Source organism: Onychomys torridus, chromosome 20 (assembly GCF_903995425.1).
Source record: "Onychomys torridus chromosome 20, mOncTor1.1, whole genome shotgun sequence".
NCBI lineage: Eukaryota > Metazoa > Chordata > Mammalia > Rodentia > Cricetidae > Onychomys > Onychomys torridus.
The window spans coordinates 20,143,756-20,170,751 of NC_050462.1; the positions used below are offsets into that span (position 1 = coordinate 20,143,756).

The window sequence follows — 26,996 nt, forward strand, 5'->3', positions numbered from 1 at the left end:
GGAGCACACCATGCAGGGCCCTCTGTGGTTTGGCTGTTGCTTATCTCCACCACACCCAGTCTGAGTAATAAATTTCACTTTGGCATCTTCTAATTATGACCAGAGTGCGTGTTCTTATTCATGCCGTAGTGAATGTTCTTAAAGGCCCAGTAGCTCATTTGCCTAATGCAGATAAAGTCTTTGAACAGGGAGTCATCCGGGGGTCCGATTGCCCTTCTTCCGTCTTCTCCCTCCCTGAACTCAGACACAGACACACACACACACACACACACACACACACACACACACACACACACACACGTGCATGAGAGAGAGAGAGAGAGAGAGAGAGAGAGAGAGAGAGAGAGAGAGAGAGACACAGACACAGAGAGACAGAGACAGAGACACAGAGAGACAGAGAAATATACCAGAAGTACTGTTCATAATAACTTGGAATTCTCTTTTTTTATTTACTTGGTTAAACTAAGATTATTATCTTATAGTAATACATTGCCAAAGTCCTTGTGAAGATTTTCTGAACTGAACTATGATTTTTTTTTTTTTTTTTAAAGATTTAATACATTTATCTGGTGTGTGCCTACTACGGCACATGTGGAGAAAAGTTGCTGGATTGGGCTTTTTCTTTCCACCATGTGGGTCCTGGGAATCAAACTTACAATGTCAGGTTTGCCTGCAAGCCTCTTTACTTGCTGGACTATCTCAACAGCCCTGAACTAAGACGGTAGTGAATCATGTCTGGTGTCCCAGGGAAAACTTCCACCACCACCAGCAGTCTAAGCATAGCTCTGGGCATTTGCTAGTTATATGCCCACTGACATGAGTTGACACATTGTGGGCTTCAAGGAGGGTTAGTTGGAAAGTAGGAAGCAGCGATTGATTCTATTACTATTATGCACTCGTGTCAATGGAGACAGATGAAACCATGCACATATCAGTCCCCTGCATAAACCCACCTATTGTTCAAACATCATTCTACTCAGAGAGAAGAAAAATGAGAAGGTTTCTGTTGAGGTTGCGGAAGACCGTGGGCAGTTGCTTGCCTCTTTTTTAAGGTAGTGGTTCTCAACCTTCCCAATGCTGTAATCCTTGAATACTGTTCCTCATGTGGTGGTGACCCCCCCCCCCCACCATGAAATGATTTTTGTTACTACTTCATAACTGTATTTTTGCTACTGTTATGAATCCTAATGTAAATATCTGTGTTTTCTGATGGTCTTAGGTAACCCCTGGGAAAAGGTCATTCAACCCCCAAAGTGGGGTTAGGAACCACTGCTTTAAGGACACAGAATGATAGCTTGAAAGGCAAGTACCAACTGCAGCTGATTCTAGATATATGGAAGAATTAAGAGCCAGTCAGGGTTTTGGGACTGAAACTGTTCATTTCTGAGTGTGAGATTCTTAACTATGAGCAAAGTGTGTCACATACTTTTATGTCCTATATCTCTCTGAGAGTGGCAATGTGACAGTTCCAGAAGAGGAATATGGGTTCAGAGAGGTTGACAAGTTGCTCAGCATTTTATAACCATCAGTCTTCAGGTCTCACCTGCTCCCCGTTTCTTGTTTAGTGGCAGTACTGTGCAAGATTGGTTACAGTAAATGGATTCCCTCCCCCAGGTTACCTGTATCATCACGCCTCCTTCAGAAATTTCCCCACATTTTAGACTACATAGTAAATACCTGAGGTCACCAGTGCAATAGACAGGTATAGGATGCTGTGATTAGTACCAGTTCTGATGGATATAACCAGCAAACACAGGTTTGTAACAATGTGAGAAGTTTGAGATGGTTCTATCTGGGTGATATTTATGAATGAAAGGCAGACATGGTTAAGGACTCTATATCAGAGCAGTATTCCCACAGTTAAGATTAGAGCTGACTGAAGTGTGGAGTAAAGATCTCTGGAGAAGGGCTTACGAGTGTTTTTAGATAACATGGGCTCATAGAGGGCAGTATCTTAATGATGGATATGATGGTGTGTGCTTCAATGCCAGTACTTAGGAGTCTGAGGCAGGAGGATTGCTTCAAGTTCAAGGTTAGTTGGGCCACTTAGCAAAACCTGGTCTCAAAGCAAAGAGACCAAGGTACAAAAACCAAACAAACAAGTTAGCAGTTACCAAAACCAGTGCTTTTCAAATTTTAGATGCTTTTCTCACCGAGAGCAGAGTTCAGCTCTTGCCTCAGTTTGCAAGCAGACCTCCAGAAAGGGCCATTAGTGAAGGGAGGAGATAAGAAAGCAAGCTGAGCCCTGAGGCCTGTGTGCAGGAAGGTCCGTGCAGACTTGGCACTGCGACGCTGCAGCAGCTGAAGCATGTCGTCTGAATTTCATTTAGCTGGATGTTCTGCTCACAAGCCCCCCTCTCCATTTCCTGAGGAAGTCGATCCCATCCCTACTCTCTGCCATCTGGTGAGAGAGTCTCTTTGCTTTCCAAACAGTCTCGTGTTTACATTTCTGCCTCCCTCCTCTTTTGAATCCTCGGCAAAGCAGCTGCTTTGAAAAGAAGCCCAAAGGATTACCATGGGATGGTTTACTCACTTACCCTCTTTCCTGTCCCTGAGAGAAGCTATTTTTCTTCTCCCAGCGTGACTTAGTGTGGCGACTTGAACTCTTGAAGTCCATTGTTCTTATTCTCATTTCTTTTTCTTTTTCTTTCTTTCTTTTTTTTTTTTGGAGCTGAGGATCGAGCCCAGGGCCTTGCACTTGCTAGGCAAGCTCTCTACCACTGAGCTAAATCCCCAACCCCTTATTCTCATTTCTAAACCTGGAATAATTGGTAATCTTCCCTAAGTCTTGCATAAGGATGAAAATCTGAACATCAGAAAAAAACATGAATGCTGAACCTTTAAGAACATTTAACCATGCCAGTGGTGCCAGAGACGGGTGGATGGATCTCTGTGAGTCCTCAGCCAACCAGGGCTGCACAACAAGATCCTGTTTCCACAAACAAACAAACAAACAAACAAACATTTAATAATAATAACAATGTCTGTCCGTATCACCTGTGCTGATAGATTCTAAATAATCTCTACTTCCTTTTATTTCCTACATGCATGACTTTGTAATATCCTTTAGAATCTTATCATACAGAATGCCTAGGCATAATTTCCCAGATGTCATGGTGGGAAAAAAAATGAGACAGAAAAGCTTAAAATGTGAGCTCACCTCACTTACTACTCATGTTTATTTGCATGAAAATGCAGTAAGGCAGGCTTTTTTGGGGGGTGGGGGCGGGGGAGCCCCCCCCCCCCCCCCCCCGCGGGAAGAGATATCAACATGACGTATCCCAGCATGCCACTTTCTGCTTCTTATGTGAAGTCACAGAAGAGGGGGATGCGTCAGCACTAGTCCATGTGACCTTGAAGAAAGGGCAGCTAGTTTTGTTCTTGAGTCAAAGTGAAAATTGGACAGGCATCCAGAAATGCCACTGAGTCTTTTGGCCTGCTTCTGTAGGGATGACAAATAGGTAAGAGTCATCCACGGTGGGAAGGGATTATGATTAGCATTTAAAAGTTTAACCTGTGTCATCACTTCAGATGGGACTCTCCCTGGGTGAAGTCTTATTTCCTGTGTGTGTTTCCTGTGCAGAGTCACTATGAATAATTTTCTTATGAAGTCCTGCCCTAGAAATTTGGATCGATTGCAGCTCATTTGCATTATAGGGAGAAAGTCATAGCTGCATGGAACTGGAGACTTCTCAGAGACTTGCTTTGCAAAACACTGTAGTGGCTTTATTTAGTACCACTGTGTTGAAGCAATGTAAGAAAGTTACTAGGCTAGGTTATCTTTACCCACTTCTTCGGGAGGGGAACCCAGGATCTTAACACCTGCCACTTGGATTTACCATGTTTCTGCACCAATGCATTAGGTTAGTTATAAGTGAAAACTTAAGTTTCTACACTGTTCTGAAACCCAGAGATAAAATACTAAGTGAAACATTTGCCATCTCTTTGGTCTCCATGGAATCTGCAGTCCACTCTTGATTTTAGGTACTAATTTTCTGTTTACCTGGATCAATTGAAATTTCAAGGTAGAAGGAAAAGCCAGAAGTTCAAACATAGCAGTGGTTTGTTAACTGATCAGTTAGATCGTAGATATCACAGTGACTACACCCAGGAGTAAAAGGTTTATAGTTGACCATGAGAAGACTCTTCTGACATTCATTCATTCATTCTTAAAATATTTGCAAGAGGCCTTTTCAGACTCGACCCTAGGCCACCTTCCGCGAACAGTGAGAAATTGAAAGTCTGGTCTTGTGGTGCTTATACCCTTGTGGGAGTCAGATAAGCCAAACTGGTTAGGGATGTTGCAACTCAACCCCATTGTGTAAATATGGACACCATCTGCTAAGGATTGAACTAAACACTACCAAAATGTCCTCTCTGTCCATTTCACATACTTAGGATCTTGCCACCGTTATGGTCTAAACTGTATAAAAGGGAATTCAGTTTTGGTTTTTGATACAGGCTCTTTCTGGCCTGGAACACATCATGTACCCTAGGATAACCTTAAACTCATGGTAATCTTTCTGCCTCGGACACCTAAGTGATGGGATTACAGGACTACAACATCACTCCTGACATTGTGCAACTCATTGGTTTTTTTTTTTCTGAGAGAGGGTTTCTCTGTGGAACCTGCCCTGGAACTCACTGGGTAGACCAGGCTGGCCTTGAACTCGCAGAGATTTGCCTGGCTCTGCCTCCTGAGTGCTGGGATTAAAGGTGTGTGCCGCCACTGCCTGGTATTTGCGCAGCTCTTATAAGTAGTACGACACAGTGAGTGAATGGACACCACTCACAAATGTGGATGAGTATGCACTGTAAGGAGCAGGTTAAGACAGAATAGGAACAGTAAACCCCCTTGTTCTTACAATGTATATACACTCACTAACTACAAGGGACAAATGGTGAGTAGACCTAGTAGGTTCTCATGCTAATTTCTGCCATGATTGTAACAGTGATAGTGCACGTGCCTACCATGTGCAAAAAAAGTAAGCAAAAATCAAATAAACAAAAATAACCATTTATTTGAAGTGGGTGCCAAGGCTGAAGCAAGATTGTCACGAGTTTGAGGCCAGCCTGGACTATATAAGTTTCAAGCCAGCCTTGGTTACAGAGTGAGTTCTTGTCCCAGACATACAGACATACATAGACACACACACACACACACACACACACACACACACACACACACAGACACACACAGATATACATGAGACTCATACACATACAAATATACAGATACACATTCACATTATACAGACAAAGATACACCTACACACAGACACATATATTATACACACAGACACATACATTATACACACACATACACATTATGCACAGACACACAGACATACACACACATACACATTATACACAGACACATACACACAGACACACATTACATTGTGCAGACACACATACACATCATTGCTGGTGATGGGAGATTGTTTTGGTAAGAAAACCGTGACGTGGTTGATAGACCTCCTTGAGATGCTACACCAGTATGTACGTTTGTGTTGCTTGACAGAGTACATGACAGACAACAGATGGGAAAATGGTTCACTTTGGTTTCATTCTGAGGCTTTCAGCCCATTGTGGCAGAGTTCAGTTTATGGCGGATTCCGTGTGGCAGACGCCGTTCTCATCAAAGCGGATAGGAAGCTGAGAGAAGAGAAACGGGCGGAGTTAGAACCTTCAGGCGCCTGTCCTTACCAATCTTCTCTCGCCAGCTAGTCTCCACCTTCTAGAGGTTCTAGAGCCTTCCTAAATAACGCCCACCAGCTAGGGACAAGTACTCAAACAAACAAACAAACAAACAAACAAAAAGCCTGTGTTACACATATCATAGTCAACCATATCTAAGAACCAAATATTGGAAGATTTCCCTGAGAAAGTGGTTCTGAATGAGAGAGATTTGCCACTCACGCTAAGTACCGGGGGGCTTGAGGAACAAGTGTATTTCATGTTTCAGGCATTTAAAGAGACTGATATAGACAGCCAGAGCACAGTAGAGAGAGAAAGCTTTGTAAGGCATAGGAAATCAATACAGTGGTAAGTTGTACAAGGCTTGGTTGCGAGTTCAAATCTTACTGGGAGTGTGCTGGGAAAATCTTGTGACCGTTCAAGCAGGCAGTGACAGTTTGTACTTCCAGAGAACATTACTGTATCAAGCACAAAAGGGAAAATGTTGTTTATCATCGCCTCACAAGCTTCCTCCAGTCAGGGTGATGGAGCTCTGTGGGAACTGTGGTGGTACAAGAGAAGATGAGGAGGAATGATTGACTGTTCTGAGATTGTGTTTGTTTGTGGTACTAGGAAACACGTCAGACAAGATGTGGGAACAGGGGAATGGAAAAAATCAAAATGATACTCAGATTTTTGACTTGAACCACCATCCTGCAAGTTGAAGTGGTATCCTGGCCATGCTCATTTAACATATCAGTTGAAACTGATAATAATAGCCAGAGAATTTTTGAGACATTTCTCAAATAATGTATCCAGTGTCTTACGTACAGCATTCCAACAATTCTATCTAACCTTCCACACGCCCGTTAAGTGGTTTCTTTTCTTATGCCCATGTTCCAGACAAGGAAACTGAGGCATGGGGAAGATTAAATAAGTGTCTGAAGGCCACAGGTTAATTGATGGCAGAACAGAGAGGACCATTTGGGCAGTCTGCTTCCGAAATAGACGCTTCCCATCTTACTCTACTCTATGCCCACCCCCTCCGAACCCCACCCCACCCCACCCGGTAAAAGAATAAACAACACTTGGTCTTCCTGGGCTGTCTTGGCGACGCCCCTGAAGCAGACGTTGACTTTTGAAGCTGCTATTTAAGTTAACTCTCAGCTAATGCCCAAACAAAGCAGTCTCACTGTTAATAGCAGGTAACTCCCTTGGGATTGCTGATCCAAATCCAAACCCAGGGGTGATTTCACAACTTTTTATCACTCCTGTGTGCTGGTCTTTTGTCTACAGGGAAGGCAGAGCCTGCCCAGAAAAGTGTCTTTGACTTTAGGTGCAAGCTTGTAGATTTCAACATTTAAGGGATTTCTTATGGCTAAGAAAATAGCAACTGGCATTAGCTGACACATAATGGCCTCATGTCTGCCAATCCTTTTATGGGTACTTTCATATATTACCTTATTTAAGCTTTAAAAAAAAATCAAAACTGTCATTTCAGGAAAACAGGGTGGGAGGGGGGCTCAAAATTTGATTATGGTAGAAGCACAAACTTGACAAAAGCCAGAATTTGAACCCAGGTCTTATTTTGAGGCTGTTCTGCTTCAAACACCATTGCCTTTATAAAAGATACAAACAGCAACCACAGCCCTTGAAACGTGTGAGGTGAATGTATGTATGTATGTATGTATGTATGTATGTATCTCCCAAGAATGTCAGTGAAGCTACTATTAATGTATCTTACCACAAGAACATGTCCCTAGCATGCCCCATATATGTGTTACTATGCTTCAAGTAGCAAATGTATATTAAAATTCTTGAGCAGCGACTCCCCAAAATTCCTTTTAAAAACATCTCAAATGATCATTGTTTTACAGTTTTGAATTGCCAACTGCTAATAGAAAATTCTCAGGGGAAACAAAATCGAGACCAGGCTTTTTGAGAACAAATATTTAATAACTTGGCCTTTGTATGTCAGATTTGTGCAGATAATGTAATATACGTACAGTAGCTGGCATAAAACCGAAAGGGGTCCTCGGAAGTGCAGCGGACGAGCTATAAAACCGTTGGAAGCACTGTGGGCATAGGGTGTGGGCTGAGCTTGGGAAGGCTTCCAGCACTCCAAACCCAGTGAAGTCCACAGCAGTCAGCAAAGCTGCTAAAGCCAGTGTTGAAAGATTTCACTGCTGCTGCCTGCAAAGCCTTGTCCTCTTGCTCGGGCGCAGCCAGCGGACAGACACATCTAGCCTCCAGCCTCTTTGCTCCACTCTCCCTTCGCACAAGAAATCTTGCAGAGTCATGTCTGATAGACTGACAGGACCTAAATCACATCTGCAAGCCTAGCAAACTAAGCAAAGGCTGAGAGAGCTTACTTTTAGCTTTCTAGGCATTGTGGATAGGATATGCTATAAGAAAGGTACAGTGGGATTTGAAAAGCTGATCCTGTTATATTCCTCCACACGCATTTACTTGTACCAAGTTGTTCTAATCTCGGGCATCTACTAGATGGCTTCTGAATGGACTGAAACACTGTGTACCATTTTAGACACTTGTGTATATTTCCCTCAATCATATTATTTTTACTAGCTGCCTAAAATAGTGTCTCAGACTTCAGAGAACCTGTAAGAATCAGGTAGAGGGCACGTGATGCATACCTTGTGACAATCGGGAATCTGCATTTAGAGGGCACGTGATGCACAAGCCTGAGACTCACCCTCAGAAATCTGGATACCTTGTGACAATCAGGAATCTGCATTTTAAGTCCGCGTCCCAAATGATTGCATTTCCCTTCACCGTGAGCCGGCTCCACTTTTCCACATGGCACACAGTCTATGAAAGGGGAGCGCCGCCCTAAGCTGTGTAGCTCAGCAGAGATTGAGCAATCTGGAATGCTAGTTCCCCTGACCTTTGCCTGTCAGGCCTGACATCCGATGTGATGAAGGAAACAATCAAGATTGTGACTGTTTGTGGAGTTCATGCCTTCATCTCTGCCAGTTTTGAGGATTTTTGGAAAGCAGATTATAAAAGTTGATTGTATCCTAATAGAGTGGAAAACCAGGAAACAGAAACTTTTTTTTTTTTTTTTTTTTTTTGAGACTGCCTGATCTGCTTCCTGGTGTGACATTTTTTAATGGTTTTTTTGTTTGTTTGTTTTGCATCAGTAACTATGCATAATAATGGGTTTGATTATGGTATACTGTACTTTATACTAACTCGTTCTTTACCTCTTTCTCTCCTGTCCTCTGCTAATCTTTTCCTCTTCCCAGCTAGCCCCCTTCTGCTCTGACATCATTTTTTTTCCTTTCCCTTTTGTTGGGGAGGGGACCAACTCAATGTTTCATTAGTAGAGTTGTTAACAAAAGTATGGGTGAGAGAGTTGTTTGCAGGAGCCTTTGTGTCTTATCAGTAACTAGACTTCTAAAGAAAATGTCTATCCCTCCCCTAATTAACCATTAACTGTGTATGAATTCTCAGGGCTGGCGTGGAGTTTGTGAAAATTGAAATGGCCCATGAGCCCCCCATGCCACAGTCTTGGCAGCCAATCTGACAATAATTCATGTTTAATTACATTCATGGCAGGAAGCACAAGGGCGCCTAGAACATTCTGGGCACTCAATTCCAGGCTTAGTGGGAGCTCACACTCATTTCCCATCACTGAATTCTTTGCAATTCAGGCGATTTTTACAGATTTTTTTTTTTTTTTTGATTTTTACAGATCTTAAAGAATTTCAAGCTCTTGACTTTCATAAGATAACACATTTCAGGATCCAGCTTCCTCTGTGAGAGAATACGCACTGCCTTTCACAGTCTTGTTGCTGGTTTGAGACAGGTACAAACATCAAGTTTTTTGCACATCTGGATGGTTCAGTTTGAGGAGCAGCTAATTGGTGTGTGACTAAACAGTGTCACCGTAAAAGAACCATTGCCTGTGGAGGTCATGGACATTTCAGAAGGGCCAGCTCCCCCCCCACACACACACACTGTATTTCCATACTCTGGCCAATTTTGCAAGCTGGTTTTTTTTTTTTTTTTAAGTATGTCCCAAAGAGTCAGTGACAGATGTGCCATTCTGTGACATTTCATCTTCATAAAATGGATGAGAATTAGCTGTTAACTCCATTTTCTAGTGGACTACCGGGTTGAGGTCAAACCCGCTCCCCTTCCCCAACACCCAAAAGTTTGGTAGAAGTAAGAGAGCCGCTAATTTGACTATTTCGTGACCTGTACTTTTGTCTTCATTGGATAATATAGACACCGGCTCAAATGCGCTCGCGCTCTCTCTCTCTCTCTCTCTCTCTCTCTCTCTCTCTCTCTCACACTCACACACACACACACACACACACACACACACACACACGCACGCGCGCGCGCGCATTGAAAATCACAGCAGCAGATCTTGAGACGCAGGCCACGGTGTCTGGTTCTTCTTCAAGGTCAAAACTTAGGAGCTGAGGTGGTTTTCCTTAGCCACGGGTGAGTCACCACCATCCCCTCTAGGCCATTTGGGAAAGAGACTTGCAGAGGCCGTCACTTCCACCTCATTCTTTCCCCTCTTACCATGGCAGAGGTGAACTTTCCACCACTCCAGATGCCGGCTGCTCCTCCACTTTGTCCTTGTATGACCAGCTGTTCTGCTGCGGTCCTGTGCTCCCTCCCCATCAAGTCTGTGACCTCTCCCCTGTGGTCCGATTTCAGCTCCATTGCAGGCCGCACTGTCCTGGTTGACGTCATCCATACTATGAGCTGCTTGGGCAATGCCATTTATCTGACCTCTGTTAGTACTTATTGTATTCATCATCTCCTGCGTGTAGCTCTTTCTTTTCTGTTGGCCATAGGACTTGCATCTTCTGCTCCTGTGTGTATCCCAATGGCTCAGGGAAGGCTGCCTGCCGGCTTTTACCCGCTCACTCAGTTTGTAACCTGAAAATCAATTGTACCTCCCCTTTGCTCCACTCACTGTCTATTAGTCAAGAAGGCTTTCCATTCTAGTTCCATATCATCTGGAGCTTGGGCACTTCTCTCCACTACAACTAACACGGTCGGGCTCCCCTCTTGCCCAAACATGGTTCAAGCTGCTAGAGCTCTCCTTACTAAACTTGCTCCTTCCTTTGGATGCCTGATAAACCTTTCAAAACTGAGTCGGATCTTGATACACTTCAAATCTTTCTAGGGCCACCAGTCTCTTTATAGTAAAACCAAAACAATTGGCAAGACTGCCTGTCTTTGCTTGGGAAATGCATGCTACTCTTCGCCTTCATGAGAGAAGCTCTCTGCTGAAGTAGGTGGCTGTTAAATGTGGAGACTCAACATCTGGTCAAATTGAGGGAAATAGATGACAGAGGAGTGATTGGCCCTGAGCTTAATATCTGTAGTATCCCCTCCAGGGATCAGTCAGTTCCATGAAAGAGAGTGAGAAAAGAATGATGGGGCCAGGCAGTGGTGCTGGCACTCATGCGCCTGCCTTTAAACCCAGCACTCCGAGGCAGAGCCAGGCGGGTCTCTGTGAGTTCGAGGCCAGCGTGGTCTACAGAGCGAGGTCCAGGACAGGCACCAAAACTACACAGAGAAACCCTGTCTCGACAAAACAACAACAACAAAAACAAAAACAAAAAAAAGAAGGGGATGTCCAGGAGGAGTGCTGAGTCTTCTGGATATGGCACGGCCATTGCACTCGGTGTGGCACAAGATTAACTGATACCATTTCATCTTGTGTGGGAGACGGGTTCATGTGGTCCCAACCCTCATAGAGGGATTATGGGTAGCTATTGGATGCTGGGGGAGAGGGTATCCTTTTTTTAAGTGTTGCCGCCTCTGGTTAGTGCCTCACATTCCAGAACAGCCCCACCCCCACCGCCTCCCGAAAGTGGCCATAATTAAGCTGAGCTAAATGCCTAATGCCAAAAATTCACAGGCATTCTGTGCGTATTTCCTGTCCCCTCTGTTCTTGGGGCACTCTCCTCACAGCTCCTTTTGACCTGTCTCCTGTATACCTTTGAAGAAACTTCCTCTCTAACAGGCTGTCTTAGAACCTCTGTCTCTAGGGAATTTGCAGATGCATTGAACGTCTCACTCAATTAGAAGTCAATTGTGGGGTCCTGGTGGGTGACCTGCTCCTTGTCTCAACCCTCCCCCTCCCCCCAGCTCTCCCAGCAGGTTCATCCTGGGCCTTTCCACTCAGTTGCATTTGTGAGTAGGTCCGTATCTTCTCTGCTTTTATCTTATCTACTTTTCAGGTACTCAAAAGTGTGTTTGTTGAATAAGATTTATAGGAGTCAGAAAGCATCTGTTTTTGTTAGCAGCAGGAGCCATTCAATTTAAAATTTGGGTTTCTCCCGTCCCTGTAAGTATGTAAGTTGCTTCTTTTAAACTAGAGTTTAGAATACCTTCATTTACCTGCCTTGCTTGTTTATCTCAGCCTGGCGGTTTCAAATTCAAGGGTTAGGGGTGGAACTCAGCAGGGCACTTGCCTAGGGACTGATTAAGTTCAAGGACCAGGTATCTTTCCCACTGCACAGACCTTTACATAAAACTTAATGGTTCATTTGATGTAAATGGAGTCAGCTTTATTATGATACTGGCCCATTATGTTTCTTTACAGTGTAGTATAGTCTTGGCTAAAACCTAACAGTGATTTCCCAGGGGCAGGGCCGTAAGGAAGTTACTTAATTTCTCAGTATCGTGTTTTATTGTCCTCCAGAACAGGGCAGTATTTACTTGGTAAATGAAAGTGTTCTATGAAATATTATTTGCCAATTGTTCATTCTTTGTGAAGCCCTTAGTAAACATATGCTGAATTACCCTCTAAGTAGCTATTATATACAACAAGGATTTTTACTCTGAGTAGTTTTTTTTCCCCTTCCACAATAGATTAATACTTTAAAATCTTTAAAGTTCCTATTAAATTCATCTGCCTTTTATATTAAGCAGTTTGTTTCTGGGAATGCAGAATTGCTTCTGTGTGTGTGTGTGTGTGTGTGTGTGTGTGTGTGTGAGAGAGAGAGAGAGAGAGAGAGAGAGAGAGAGAGAGAGAGAGAGAGAGAGAGACTCTCTCTGTATCCCAAGGATGGCCTGGAACTTTCCATCATGTAATCTAGGTTCCCAAACACTGGGTTTACAGGTATCTACCACCAAGCTAAGGTCAGTGTTAAGTTTTTTGTTTTGTTTTGTTTTGTTTTTGTTTTTGTTTTTGTTTTTGGTTACAAGAGTTTATTCACTACACCCTTACTGTCATGCATATGTTAAAATACCTTTAATATTTCTTTTTAAAAATATCTATTTTGCATCTTTATAAGAGGATAGAAAGATTTGTGGAGTAACCTCACAGAGAAGTGTTTATCCTATTAGAAGGTTTCACTGAGCAGTAACATTTAGAAAGGAATTCTGCCTGTTCCTTTCTTTCTTAGAGGTGACAAGACAGAAATTAGAGAAAGTTTGAATCTGTGTACAGTGAGTGGCTATGCTCTTGATAACATTTGCTGGTAAATTTTTTAAGTAATAATTTTTAAAAAAAAGATCTAAAAAACAAAATGGTAATAAAACACGGAGTGCTTATTCACCGAACGAGAATCCTCTTTTCGGTTTACTTGGGAAAAGTTTTTGCTTCTGATGACCTCAGAAGACCTGAGCCTAGACTAATTGCTATACCTGTGTCTTGATAATTTACTTTCCTGGCTCTGGGTGGCTAAGCCAGTTGACTGTGTTCCAAGACACATTTGGGCTACAAGGAAACAAACTGCCTGATTTCCACAGCGGGCTGGGGAGATTAAAGAGGAAATGAACGCTGTTTCTGGTAGCAGCGGCTGTTTTGTTCAAGGCACTTGTAATATCCATTTTCTCAGTTCCCCCCACACACATGAGCCACTCCCCCCTCTTTATGACATTGTGGAGTCTGTAACATGGAGCCTGGTCATGAGGGCTTTTTAAAATCTCCTCACGCACATAGGGAAGAGGGCTTTTGTACTTTTTTTTTTTTCTTTTTTGGTTTTTTCCGAGACAAGGTTTCTCTGTGTAGCTCTGCACCTTTCCTGGAATTCAATCTCTAGCCCAGGCTGGCCTCGAACTCACAGAGATCCACCTGGCTCTGTCTCCCGAGTGCTGGGATTAGAGGCATGCGCCACCACCTCCTGGCCCGGCTTTTGTACTTCAACTACTTCACGGAATTGGGGTGTTCTGGTTTCTTGAGGAGTCTGGCCCACGTGCATGTGGATTCCTACTGCTGCCCAGGAAACCGCAAGAGTTCCATGTAGGAGACTTCTCTGTGGGGACACACATTCCGATCAAGTAGATAGTTTACTTCAGGGGTGCAAACCCTCTTGCTGGTTTGTAGCTTTGTACTGTGGGGCAAGCTGCATTCAGAGGGATCAGGGACGAGATGAATGTTCCACTGGAATCCGTTTTAAGGTTGTTCTCCCCAACGATGCTTTGCTGGGGGTGGGGTGGGGGGCAGGAGTGGACTCCAGCTCCCTCCTCCCATCACTCCCCTACCCACTTGTAAACCCTCCTCTCAGAGAAGGACCTGAGATCTGTCCTTTTCAATGAAGTATGAATTGTAGTGTCTATGACTCCCTTCTCCCAGGACTGCTTCTGTTGTATGATTGAGTCCCCACAGGACAGGGCAAAGTTTTCATTATTTTCCTCCCCTTAGGCCCATCATTTGAAAGCAGTCTTTGCAGTGAAAGGCTATTGTAGTAAGTTGTATGGGGAGTGTGTGGGAGATACTTTTGATCCCTACCTCTAAAAAAGGAGAAGGAGGAGAAGGAGGAGGAGAAGAGAGAGAGAGAGAGAGAGAGAGAGAGAGAGAGAGAGAGAGAGAGAGAAAGAGAGAGAAGAAAGGAAGGAAGGAAGGAAGAAAGAAAGAAAGAAAAAAAACATCAAGCACTGTGGTCAGTAAGATTGGTTTAGTGTGTCTGTACAGTAAAGGTTTATCTCAAAGGGGAGGTTATCACACACTGAGTGTGGCTTAGAGAGAAGAGATGTGCTGCTCTAACACAAAGTAGCCAAAGAAAATGCCATTCAGACGAGAATGTTGCAGAACGCAACCGCAAGATGATTCTGCAGACTGAAGAGATACATTTAGGACAGCAGTCCCACAGAAGGGCTATTTTGCTTCAGCCACCACAGTATCTCCCCTGGGATGTGTGCTTACGTCGGTGTGCACACCCGTGCGGGGAGGCGCTGGTGCACTGGGCTCTCCTTGAAGGTTTTAGAACTTGGTGAACGAGGAGGAGAACCAAAGGAGAATGAAGTTTCTGTTTGTATCTTGGCACGCTTCACTGGATTTCCTTAACTACCACTCCTCTCAACACGGTTTGAAAACTACACCATGGATGAATAGTGGCTTCTGGCCCCCCGAAAGAGTGTCCGAATACCTGTGTATGAAAGTCCACACTCACCTTCCACGTGACGGATAGGATTTTGTCTGTAATTTAAAAGCCATACTCTGTTCACTGTTACTTTACTCTGTAAAGGACTTCCTAAGACTTTTTAAGCAAGCTTTTCATTCTTTCTTATTTTATTTTATGTGTTTTTGGGAGACGACATCCCACTGTGAAAACCAGGCTGCGCTGAAACTCACTAGGTAGTTAGGCTGGCCTTGAACTAACAGCAATCCTCTGCCTCCCAAGTGATAGGATTATAGGTGTGAGCCAGCACTTGTGGCTTATTCAAACATTTCCTCCACTTTTTTTTTCCATCGAACCAATCCAAAGTTCATAAGGTGAATAATGAATGGCTGTGTAGTTCCTCAGGTTGGAATAGTTCATTTTGCTTTTGCCACCAGTTCAGGACATGGGCGAGGCTCTTCTGTCTTTGTTTTACTTTCTCATTTCGTGTCCGGCTGATAAATGGGTATGTATGCCAGGGGGTTAAACTGACTTGTTCAAGGTCACATGGTAAGCTCTTTGAAGAGGAAGGCTCTTTCTTAGTGGCGTCAAAGTACTTGCAAAACTCCATTACACTGCAGACTTGTTTGTAATAGCTTTGAAATAAAGTTCGTCAAGAAATAGAGGTTTCTCGGTGACATTTGATTAAGTTAGCACAGATTTGAGTTGCACCTTAATCAAGTACATGTCTATAAAATTAGCAAAAACATCTCCATAGACATTTGTATTTGACTGACAGCAAAAATTGAGGCTGTGCAGGTGAAATTATTTTGCAGTTGTAGCAATCTGTCTTAATTGTATTTTAAGAAACTATCAAATGACATATAGGAAAAAATATGATCCTCTGAATGGTGCAAGATATTCAGCTGTGCATGGAACATGGAACAAATGTGTTCCCATATGTTTGGTATTTGCAGAATTATTAAAATACTAGAGATGTGCCTTAATGTGCTCATAAATGATCTGACAGATTTCCTGTAGTCTTGGGACAGTATGTTGTACTTAAAGGGATAGAAATTCGAATCAGACAGACTCGAGTTGGTCTACTGGGCTCACTATTCTGAAATCACCGCAATTTCATCTTTAAAATTCGGGTCTATTAAAATTTTATTTTAATTGGTTTTATTTGTTATTAGGTATGAAAGATGCTTAATACAAAGTAAATTTTGAAAACACATAGCTTCATTCCTTGTATTGCTCCCCCACCCAGTCCAACCCTATATCTCAGTGACAATGTGATATTTTTTAGTTTAGATGAGCTGTCCACACTTCTGTTCAAAGTCAGCGGCTGTACATTAGACACAGGTCTTACTCCATCTTGTCTACCCAGATATGTGGCTGCAGCAGGTCCCTCTCTTTTGACCTGTATCTCCAGTCGTTTCCTCTCACTGGACAATCCCCAGTGGCATTCAGATATCCTGATGTTTCCATCTCCTTTCAAATAATTCCCCCACCAACCCCCACTTTCTTGTCACTGACCACTCCGTTTTGTTTTTGTTTTTTGTTGTCTGCTTATTACGTTGCTTTCCTCTGAAAGAACATTCTTCAAAAGAGTTTCATGTTCTTTCTGGTTCCTTTGTTTTTTTTCTCCTGCTTTCTTAAACCACTTCAGATAACCCCCCTCCCCCCAGGCTTTCTCAATCAAAATGCGTGGGTTAGTATTTTACCAATGGCTTCCATGTTGCTTCATTCTGTGGTTGATTCTCAGTCTTTAACATAATCTGGCCCAGACCCCTTCTTCTTCTTCTTCTTCTTCTTCTTCTTCTTCTTCTTCTTCTTCTTCTTCTTCCTCCTCCTCCTCTTCTTTTTTTGGGGGGAGGGGTGTTTCAAGACAGGGTTTCTCTGTGTAGCTTTGGAGCCTATCCAGGAACTCACTCAGTAGACCAGGCTGGCCTCGAACTCACAGAGATCCACCTGACTCTGCCTCCCCAGTGCTGGGATTAAAGGCGTGTGCCACCACCACCTGGTGGGATCCCTTCTTCTTAACTTATCATGGTGTCACTGTGTAAATCCACGACAGCATTGTGATCCACCTGCCTCAGACTCCCAAGTGCTGGATGGGATTTGTAGTCATGCAGTACCACACTCTGCTCTTAGTGTTGGTTATACTTGCTTTTTCCTACTCCTCTGATGTCTACAGGTACTGCTCCTGCATATGTTCTCATCTGTGGGGCTTGAACTCTACACTGTGTGGTGTTCAGTACTTGGTTAGTTTTTCTATTTAGAATCCCTGGGTGACCATTCTTGTCTAGAATCCAATGTATTTATGGAAGGTAATCGTTTATTTTCATTTTCAGACCCAACCAGTCCCATACCCGCAATCCAGGTTCCAATGTCCTGACCTGGTGTCACTCCTGTGAGACCTCACAAGCTACTCTACGCGCAGTGTGGCTTCTAGTCTGCCCACACTCATCTCATTTGGCACAACCAATCATTTGTTCAGGTCCAAATCTTTGAGTTGAGTGTGAGTCTCCTGACTCGGGATTCAGCCTGCCCAGGTCCAGACTCTTGAATGCTGATCAATGCATTTTTGTTATCATCCTTTGGTGGCTTATAGGGGTAACTCTTCATTGGTATTTCTTTACCTTTTGTTTGTTTGTTTGAGACAGGGTTTCTCTGTAGAGTTTTGGTGCCTGTCCTGGATCTCACTCTCTAGTCCAGGCTGGCCTTGAACTCACAGAGATCCACCAGGCTCTGCCTCCTGAGTGCTGGGATTAAAGGTGTGCACCACCACTGCCCAGCTTACTTTATTCTTTGTAAAATGTTTCTACTTTTTGTCACCCTACAACAATCACAGTGGTCTTATTTATTTAAAGGAGCCTGTTTATTTAATTAATTAAGATGTTTATTCTGAGACACGGTTGCTTGTATCCCAGGCTGGCCTCAAACTTGCTATCTAGTTGAGAATGGCCTTAAATTTTGACCCTTAAACTTGCTTCTAACTCTTGAGCGCTGGGATTACAGGTGTGCACCTCCATGCCTGGTTTATTTGGTCCCCGGGATCAAACCCAAGGCTTTAGTGTTAATAAGCATTCCGCCACCAGCCCCCTACTTAATTTACTTCTGTTTTATTTTAATTCAAAATATGTTCATATCCTTCTTAATGAGTCTTGTTCAGTCTTCAATGAATCTTGTTCCATGCACAGTAAAGCTGGACTTTGAACTGAACTGCAATACCCTTGATTTTGCCTCCCCAGTCTCTCTGATGCCATCTGCTGCTCCTGTTTACTCCGGCTCTTTAAATAAAGATGATCCCTTCCCTATACCGTAGGGACTCCTCTTTTTGCTGTAGCAGCATTTTCCCACAGATGTCTAAGTGAACTACTTTAATTCCATCCAGTCCTTGGAGGGGAAATACCCAGGAGATACCCACTGATTACTGTGTTTAAAATGCCAGCCTGTTTCCACCCATGCTGTAGTCTTGGGAGGATAATGGGAGGCTAGCTCTGATGGTCTTTTCTTTAGACTCAGGGATGTCAGGGAATTTGATTCTCCCTATAAGTGTTTGCAAACACATGAACTCAAGACATGCATGTAGCATGTCCGTATTTCATCCAAGAGAATGAAGCTGAAGATGTTAGGTAGCAGCCGAAGTATCATTAGTGTTTAATTGCTGTGGTAAGTCTTGGTGAGGAAAAGCCACTTTGGTAAAAGGATGAAACTTCTCAGTGTCTCTGTAGCTAGGGGAGTGGTCCTGCATAACTGTCATCTGCCATTGCCTCGAGCATCCCAAGTATGCAGTGACTTTCGACATTAGAGATGGCTTTGAAGCTGAGATTCAGCTCATCTGTATCTGCTTTTTGCTGTCTGTTCTGAGTTTTTCCCTGAAGCTGGAGATAGTGTGGGTTCTATTCCAGACACCATATCAAAACTACTGTCACAGTAAAGAGAGTCACAAAGTCTTTAGTTTATGTCCATACTCTACTGTATAGCAGTAAGCGTGTAATAGCATTATATCTAAGTTAACAGTATACACAGCTGAAGTAAAATACTTTACTGGGGGCCTAGAGCTTAAGAACATTGGCTGCTCTTTCAGAAGACCCAGGTTCGATTCCCAGGACCCACATAGTAGCTGACAAACTGTCTATAACTCCAGTTGCATGGTGTCTGACACCCTTTTCTGGCCTCTGTGGGCATCAGGAATGTATGCGGTGCACATATGTACACGCAGAAAAAAACACTCATGCACCTAAATGAAATTTAAAGTTACTTATTGCTGAAAATGCCAAGGATCACCAGAGGTGTTGGAAATTGGCACCTATAGATTCCATCGCCGTGAGCCTGTCACAAACCTTCCGTGTAAAAACCACAAGAGCTGTGACAGGTAACAGAGGGGAGCCTGATGAATGCCTGTCCCATACCCAGGTCTTGTTACAAAATCATGCCTATTTGTGATTGTAAGTTCAAAGGATCTCATTTTAATTGTTTTAGTACCCACTCCTTTCTCTAATAATTCTTTTTCCTAAGTCCTCATAGCAGGCTATATAACACAATTCATTCCTATTCATGGTTCATCTACCTAAGTTACAGATGAGGTTTATGGAAGAAGAGGTATTTTGTCTTTTTTTTTTTTTTTTTTTTGGTGTATAATCCTAGCATGGCACATAATATATACTTAAGAAAGTGCCCAATAACTATTTGCTCAAAGAATGAGAAATTTTCATCCATCTCTCTCCCTCCCTCCTTCCCTCCCTCCCTCCCTCCCTCCCTCCCTCTCTGCCTCCAATTTTTATTCATTCTGTGCCAGACATAGTACATGGTGAAGACAAGGAACATCATCTGCCTCCATGCTTCTTAGGACCTACAATATGAACATTATTCTTGGAGAGGTTGGCAGGTTGGCCAGTGACCAAGGTCCTTGGGGAGGCTTCTCAAATCTTATCAGGATGAAGGGCCTTGGAGAAATCATCTTCAGGGGGAGTCACAACTCAGCATCAGCAATATAAAAGAAAGGCATAGTGCAGTAAATACCCATGAAGGAAAACTGTGTTATCAAGGGGAAATGTGTGTGCCAGGTTTTTCCCCCAAACAGGGATCCCCAGACAGATCATTTGTATAACTTGGTCTTTGCTATGAGCTCATGGAGATGGTCTAATGAGGAGTATGCCCCCGTAGTGTTCAAAGTAGCTCTAAATAAACTTAAGTGGGATTATTGCCAAAGCGGACCCCAAGTAGTGAAAGAATAAGAGGCTTTAATTCCATTTATGAGCCACTGTAGCCACCAAAGCTATAGTGTGATTATTTTAGCAAATGAAAATGGCCATGTGGTCCAGTGTGTCAGTGTGCCGAGAGTTATTGAAAACAGTAATAATTTAGTTCCTTTGAACATGTGGCAAAGCTGCAGAAGTAGGAAAGATTCTTACCATGCGCACCTGTGTTTTTGTAGAATTTTAAAATGCCACACACGGACACTGGTTCATAAGAGATGTAACGTTTTTAAAATACTTCCATATGCCTTTGCTTTATGTTATTTATTTTTTCTGCAGTGGTCATGCTTCCTTTACCGTTGTCTACAAAAGTCCTTGTCTCTTCCCTATCTAACCAGAGTCACACTGTCTCCCCCCAGTTTCTTTGGAGCTGCCTGCCTTCTCCTTGTCTCCCCTCAAGATTAATTGATTAATTGCCTTCTTCTCTGTGTTCCCAAAACATTGATCATGGATTGAGGTGTTATGTATTTTCCTGCCTCTGAGTTCCAAGGACATCTTCATCATCCTTGTTTCCCCAGCAACTGCTGCAGTCACTGCCTCCTGACACTTGTTTAGATTAGAGAATTAGAAAGGATATATATATATATATATATATATATATATATATATATATATATATATATATATTGGTCTGGGCCGTGGATTCATCCAGCAAACACATATTGAGGGATTTTTGTATGCAAGGCACTGGTGTAAGTGTTTTGTAGATGCTTGAAAAAAGAAAGCAAATCAGATGCTTAAGCTCTGATAATTCTATGATATTTGGAAGGAAGAAAAACAAGTCATGAATAAAAATAACTAATCCATGGTGGAAGGTGTTATTTTCTTAGAGGGGTGTGTGTGTGTCTGAAGAGAGGGAGGAGGTGAGGGAGAGAGACAGAGAGAGGGAAAGAGAGAGACAGAGGAGAGAGACGAAAGGAGGGATAAGGGAGAGGAGAGGGAGAGAGGGAGAGAGGGAGGGAGGGAGGGAGGGAGGGAGGGAGAGAGACAGAGAATTTCCCACCAGAGTTCAGAAATATCTAACTATTGGCTAAGGAAATTTTCCCCTATAAAACCACTAATAAACTGACTCCACATAACAATTCTCTTTCTGTCTTAGAAAAGAGGTTAAATTCTGCCTTGGATCTAAAGACACGCTGCCGCCGCTCAGCCTCACTGTGGCATGGCGTGCTAACATGGAGGTCTAAATGAAAGTCCCTCTCAAGCTTGTGTTCCTGTTTGCCAAACTGTCCACATTTAAAAAGGAAAGTGGTTCCCTTCAGCCTTAGGGTGTGAATTTCATGCATTCCTACTTTTTCCGAGGTCCCCCTAAGTGATAATTCCTCTGCATGTTGCTACAAGTTCACCCCTAATTGCTATTAGGAAATTGGCTGTAGAAAGCTTGCAACAGAAGTTAACAGTAAAGCCATTGAAAGAATAATTCAATCAGGATTCTGTCCAGGAGTATTTTGTTGTTGCTCTTTCTAAGTTTGGTGAGAGCATCTTGAATGCTTAACATTTAATTGTATTGAAGCCATCAGATTTTTTAAAACTCCCTGGTATATTTGCATTTACCACATATGGTATAAGGTGGTTTAGTGGTTGCTATAATTATGGATTTTTAACCGACGGGCTCCAAGGAATGTTTCTGTTTTTGTTTAGACTTGGATTATCACTTGCATTTATCTTCAACTGCTCCTGTTTAATCCTCTCGTCAAAACTAAGGAGATCTGCGGGAATCCTGTGACTGATAATGTAAAAGACATCACGAAATTGGTAAGTAAGGAATCGCTTGGGTAGCTATGACCCTTCCCGCTGCTTGCTGACCATAGATTAGGGCACTCCTGCCCTGAGTACATAGTCTTTTAAGACAATGACTGTATGAATCCGAAAGGCTTCTACAGAGCAGCTGAGAGATGTTTAGGTCATGGAGGAGTTGTCTGTAAAACTGGCGCATTGGACACCAATGTAATGACTTTAGTTCTTTTCTGGTCCTGGTCTCTTCCAGTCAAAGACAGTGGCTGGCTTTTCCCCATTATCTGCTGAGTGGGTTTCTCTGTGTGGCTGTGTCTGCCACATACCTTCCTGATCTTGTAGGAAGCTTAGCTGCAGGACACCTATGACGGCTATGTTCCCCTATCAGCACAAAGGTTGTCATGTGTGGCAAGAGATTTGATTCCAGTGAATGTAGCAAGAGGTGCTTCTCCCACCCCCTAGAAGCCACTCACCTCCATGCCTGTCACACTGGAAGCCTTCCCTCAGCAAAAGCCATTCTGTACACATGTGGCTCAGCCACAGCCAGCTTCCTGCTTTGCTTGTCTGGATGAAGACTCGGGTCAGCAAAGTACAACTGAGACGCACTAGGTCATACTCTCAGGATCTAGGAGAGAGATTTTATACTTAGTTGGATGACTGAAGACTATCTCAGGTTCATCCAAGTTTGAGCTAGGCATGGGGACATACACCTACAGTGACTCAAGAAGCTAAGGCAGGAACATGATGAGGTAGAGGACAGCCCAGTTCTATATGATGACCTACAGGGGAAGGAAAGCAAAACTGAGTGAAAATTCCTTAACTCGGGGCTCTTGGCTATTTGAAATTGACTAGAGAACATAGGTGATGTAAGAATTGTACTAGGGAGAAAAGGAATAAAATACAAAATGTAATACTTACTGGTATTAGTATATGAAACAGGCAGTTCTGTCTATAGGTACTAAACATGACTGGTTTATGGGTTGACTTATGTGTGAGTGTGTGTGAGTGTGTGTGTGTGTGTGTGTGTGTGTGTGTGTGTGTGTGTGGTGTTCATAACAGAACTTGAAAACAGAAGTTGATGTCTGTAGTTAGGGTTTGGCTCATTAGCCTCAGTGAAGAATTCAAAACACACACACACACACACACACACACACACACACACACACACACACACGATTTATGCAGATTCCTTGGCATGCCAAGACATTCCAGATTTAAAAGCATTCTTGCCTAGTGTGCACAAGGCCCGGAGTCTGTTCCCCAGCACTGAGAGTCGTGAAATAGCTGACAGTGTGCATACATTTCACTTGAGGGTTTGGTGAGCAAAGCAACACAGCCATGGGTCTTGAGTATCAGATAGATGGGGGTGAGGAGGAAGTCCTTTTGGAAACATAGATCATGGTCCTTTTCCTCAAGTTTCTGCAAAATTGGCGACCCGGGCAATAATATAAGACGTTATATGTTTATATTCTAAGTTTTGTGTATATTAATAGATGATGTTCATTTGCTGAACCAGCCCCCACCCTGTGTGTTGGAACTGGGTTGGAGGGGGTGATAATGTGGTATTAAGGCCTTGTGTTTGCTAAGTAAGTCCTTTATTGTTGAGTTACATGCATCACCAGCACAAAATTCAAGTATTTGGGAGATATGTTGTTATGTTTTTTTGTGTGTGTGTCTTTCATTTTGTTTTGTTTCTTGAGTTTGGATTTTCCTGTGTAGACCAACCTGACCCCATCAAACTTGTGATCTTTTTATTCCGTGCTGGGATGATAGGGACATGTCACCACACCAGGCTCATTGTCCTAGTTTTCTTTTCTGTTGTTGTGAATAACAGAAACAACTTTAGAGAGAGGGTTTACTTGGCTCCTAATTCCAAGTTATAGTCCGTCATTGAGGGGAGGGCAAGGTGGCAGGGACTTGAAGCACCTGCTTACATTACATCCACAGTCAGCAGAGATGAATGAATGCATGGATACTAGCACTCAGCTCATTTTCTCCATTCTAATATAATGGGGGTTCATGCCCGGGGAATGGTGCCACCCATGGTGGGGAGGTCTTTCCACTCCAACTAGAGCAACCCAGATAAGCCCCCACAGATACACTCACAAACAAACCTCATGCAGACAATCCCTCGTGAAGACTCCCTTCCCAGGTAACTCTAGAATGTCTCAAGTTGACAGTGGAAACTGACCCTCACACTCATCATTGTTCTGTGTTGTTGGGTGAATGGAGAAGGGCAGGCCGCATTTGGTCCACATCATCACCGTTGCTTGTGGTGCTTATGAAACACTGGGCCCCAATCCAAGGAACTGATTCAGTAAGCCTGGGAAAGGGTCCAGGCACCTACATTTTTCATGAAGTTCTATAAGGAGGTTTCAGAACAGTTTGCTTTAGATGGCCTATTCTGTCAAAAGTTTAGAGACAAAGTGCTCTATGTGTGAAGATCTAGATTCAACGTCTAGTGCTGCAAAAAAAAAAAGTAAATACATAATAATTTAAAACAAGCCAAGAGATCATAATTTTTGGTATAATTCAGTCTCAATTATCTCCCAGTGATTCTACGTTATACAGATTTTAAGAATATCAGTTAATTCAAAGCTCTGATGGATGCTGTAAAGTAGGTCACTGGAAAATAGCCTCCTGGAGATGCTACTTTATCGGTGGATGCTGAGAGTAAGTTTGAGGAGCAGCAAATTTCAAATAGGTGGTCACAAGCTGGAGAGATGCTCAGAGGTCAGTAGTACTGTTTGCTCTTCCGGAGGACCTGGGTACTGTGACTCTAGTTCTAGGGGATCCAATGCCCACATTTGACCATGGTGCACAGGTATACATGCAGACATGCAAACCACCAATACACACAAAATGAGATGAATTTTAAAACAGGCAGTCCATTTGTGGGAAGATGAGGATATAGCTGACCACAGACTGGACATAGGAAGATTAATGCAATGCTTAAGAGAAATTCCTTGCAGAGTGTTGAAGGGACTTGACTTGGGAAGCACCACTTTTTGAAAACGTCAAAGTGGTATTTTTGAGCAGCAGAGGTGGGTATTACAAACACCTTCCAGCACTCTGTGCTTGTCTTTATCTGCAGAGTATTACCTTTTAATAATGAGTCAATATTCTGTGGACTATTACTTTTAACAATACATTAATACATTAAAAAACAACAACTCCAAAAGCATTAAGAAACTGAGAAAGAAGAAATGCTTGGAAAACAGTGTGTGTTACTATTGACAGTAAAATATAATTTCTCACTCCAAGAACAAATGTTAAAAATCACTGAACAAGAAAGAAAGGTTTTCTGCCTTCCAGCATTTGACTTTGGAAAAACATCCAAGAGTTCCTCTAGTGAAAGCAGTATGTTTTCTTGGATATTTTATATTAGGACATTTGAAAATAAGTCAAGTTAGGAAAAACAGGACTCCGGAGGTCACTTGTAGCTGAATAAAGATCTATACAATTCATGGCCTGTTTTATAGAGGAGGAAACTAAAATGTATAAAACACCTGATAGATCCACTCTCTGAATTGCAATGTGAGTGCCCCACCATTACCAATACAAAAAATAGTGGGGCCAGCAATACGGCTCAGCAGGCAAAGGCATTTTCTGACAAGCTGGCCAACCCAGGTTCTATCCCTGGGACTGGATTTGGGAGGAGAGAACTGATATCCATAAGTTGCCTTCAGACCTACACACACACACACACACACACACACACACACACTGGTATGTGACATGCACATGTGTGCATGTGCAGGCACACACATATATGCTAACTATAATTGATTTTTAAAAATTTCACAACATAGCATAGGATCCAGTCTGTGTACTGGATATACATTGGTTAAAATAATAAATTTTGGTAGATCTGAGTTTATAGCCTATATATTTTACATTAGATAAGTAATTACCTTTCTTAATCTCATTTTCCACATCTCAATTTTATGATATATATTAAATAAAACGTGTTTTTTTTTTAAACCAGTTATTCTCAGCCAGGCATTGGTGGCACATGCCTTTAGTCCCAGCACTTGGGAGGCAGAGCCAGGCGGATTTCTGTGAGTTCGAGGCCAACCTGGGCTACAGAGTGAGATCCAGGAAAGGCACCAAAGCTACACAGAGAAACCCTGTCTCAAATCAAAACAAAACAAAACAAAACAAAGAAACAAAACAAAAAAAACAACAAAAAAAAAACAACCAACCAAGCAAACAACCAACCAAGCAAAAAACCAAAAACAAAGACAAAAATAAAAAAGTTATTCTTACATAGTTTCTCTCCACCTCAGTTTTCCTGACATTTATAATAAATTAATTGCACTTAATCTTATTAAATGTGAGAATTGAAACAGGAGAGTGCCCGGACACGCGCCTTCTGATGCTCAGCTATTTATGGTGGGTTGTAGTGGTTGTGCACCAGATGTAGAAGGGATGTAAAGGTGATCCAAAAAAGCCATAGACAAAAAGGAAACTGGAGTGCCAGAGGGGAAGCCCAGCTCTGGGGCCCGTGACCTCTTCTGTGCCTTCAGGAGCACCAGCGGTCAGTGGTTCCTAGAGCCATCAAGCCCTTTGCCTTTTGTTTATAGATCTGGGCTTCCAGATAAAACTTGGCTTGACGCAGATGAGCTTTTGAAAGACGACTCGAAGGTCACTGCTTTAACCAAAATTGGTAGAAAAGAGCAGAATAGCCCCACCAGTCTCTAGGGGAGCTGTGTGGGCCCCAGGGCAGAAGAAGTGTTGAGGTGCAGCTGATGGATGTGGGCCTAGGAAGAAAGTAGACAGCGATTCATCCGAAGCTGCGGCGGGGCTTATGTAGAGTAGTCGTCTCGGGTTTTTGTGCTTGCAGAGTGAAGCTTTTCTTCTGCTGATCCAGCAGCCTCATTCCTTCCAACACGAGTGGCTGCTGAGATTATGGAGGCAGAAAATTGCAGGATTTCTCTTAAAGAATAGTAGGCCACAGCATGTGGGTGGAAGCTGGGGACACGGGGTGGTTTGA

The 26,996-nt window shown here is 42.9% G+C and overlaps 1 protein-coding gene across 3 annotated transcripts in view; it reads left to right on the forward strand.

Moving 5' to 3' along the window:
- Kitlg (KIT ligand) overlaps positions 1-26,996 on the forward strand; it is an 82,169-nt gene that overhangs the window by 14,831 nt on the left and 40,342 nt on the right. For all 3 annotated transcript variants that reach the window (XM_036170206.1, XM_036170205.1, XM_036170207.1), the window contains exon 2: positions 21,908-22,021. In XM_036170206.1, coding sequence (XP_036026099.1) covers positions 21,908-22,021 — 114 coding nt within the window. The remainder of the gene's footprint in view (positions 1-21,907; positions 22,022-26,996) is intronic.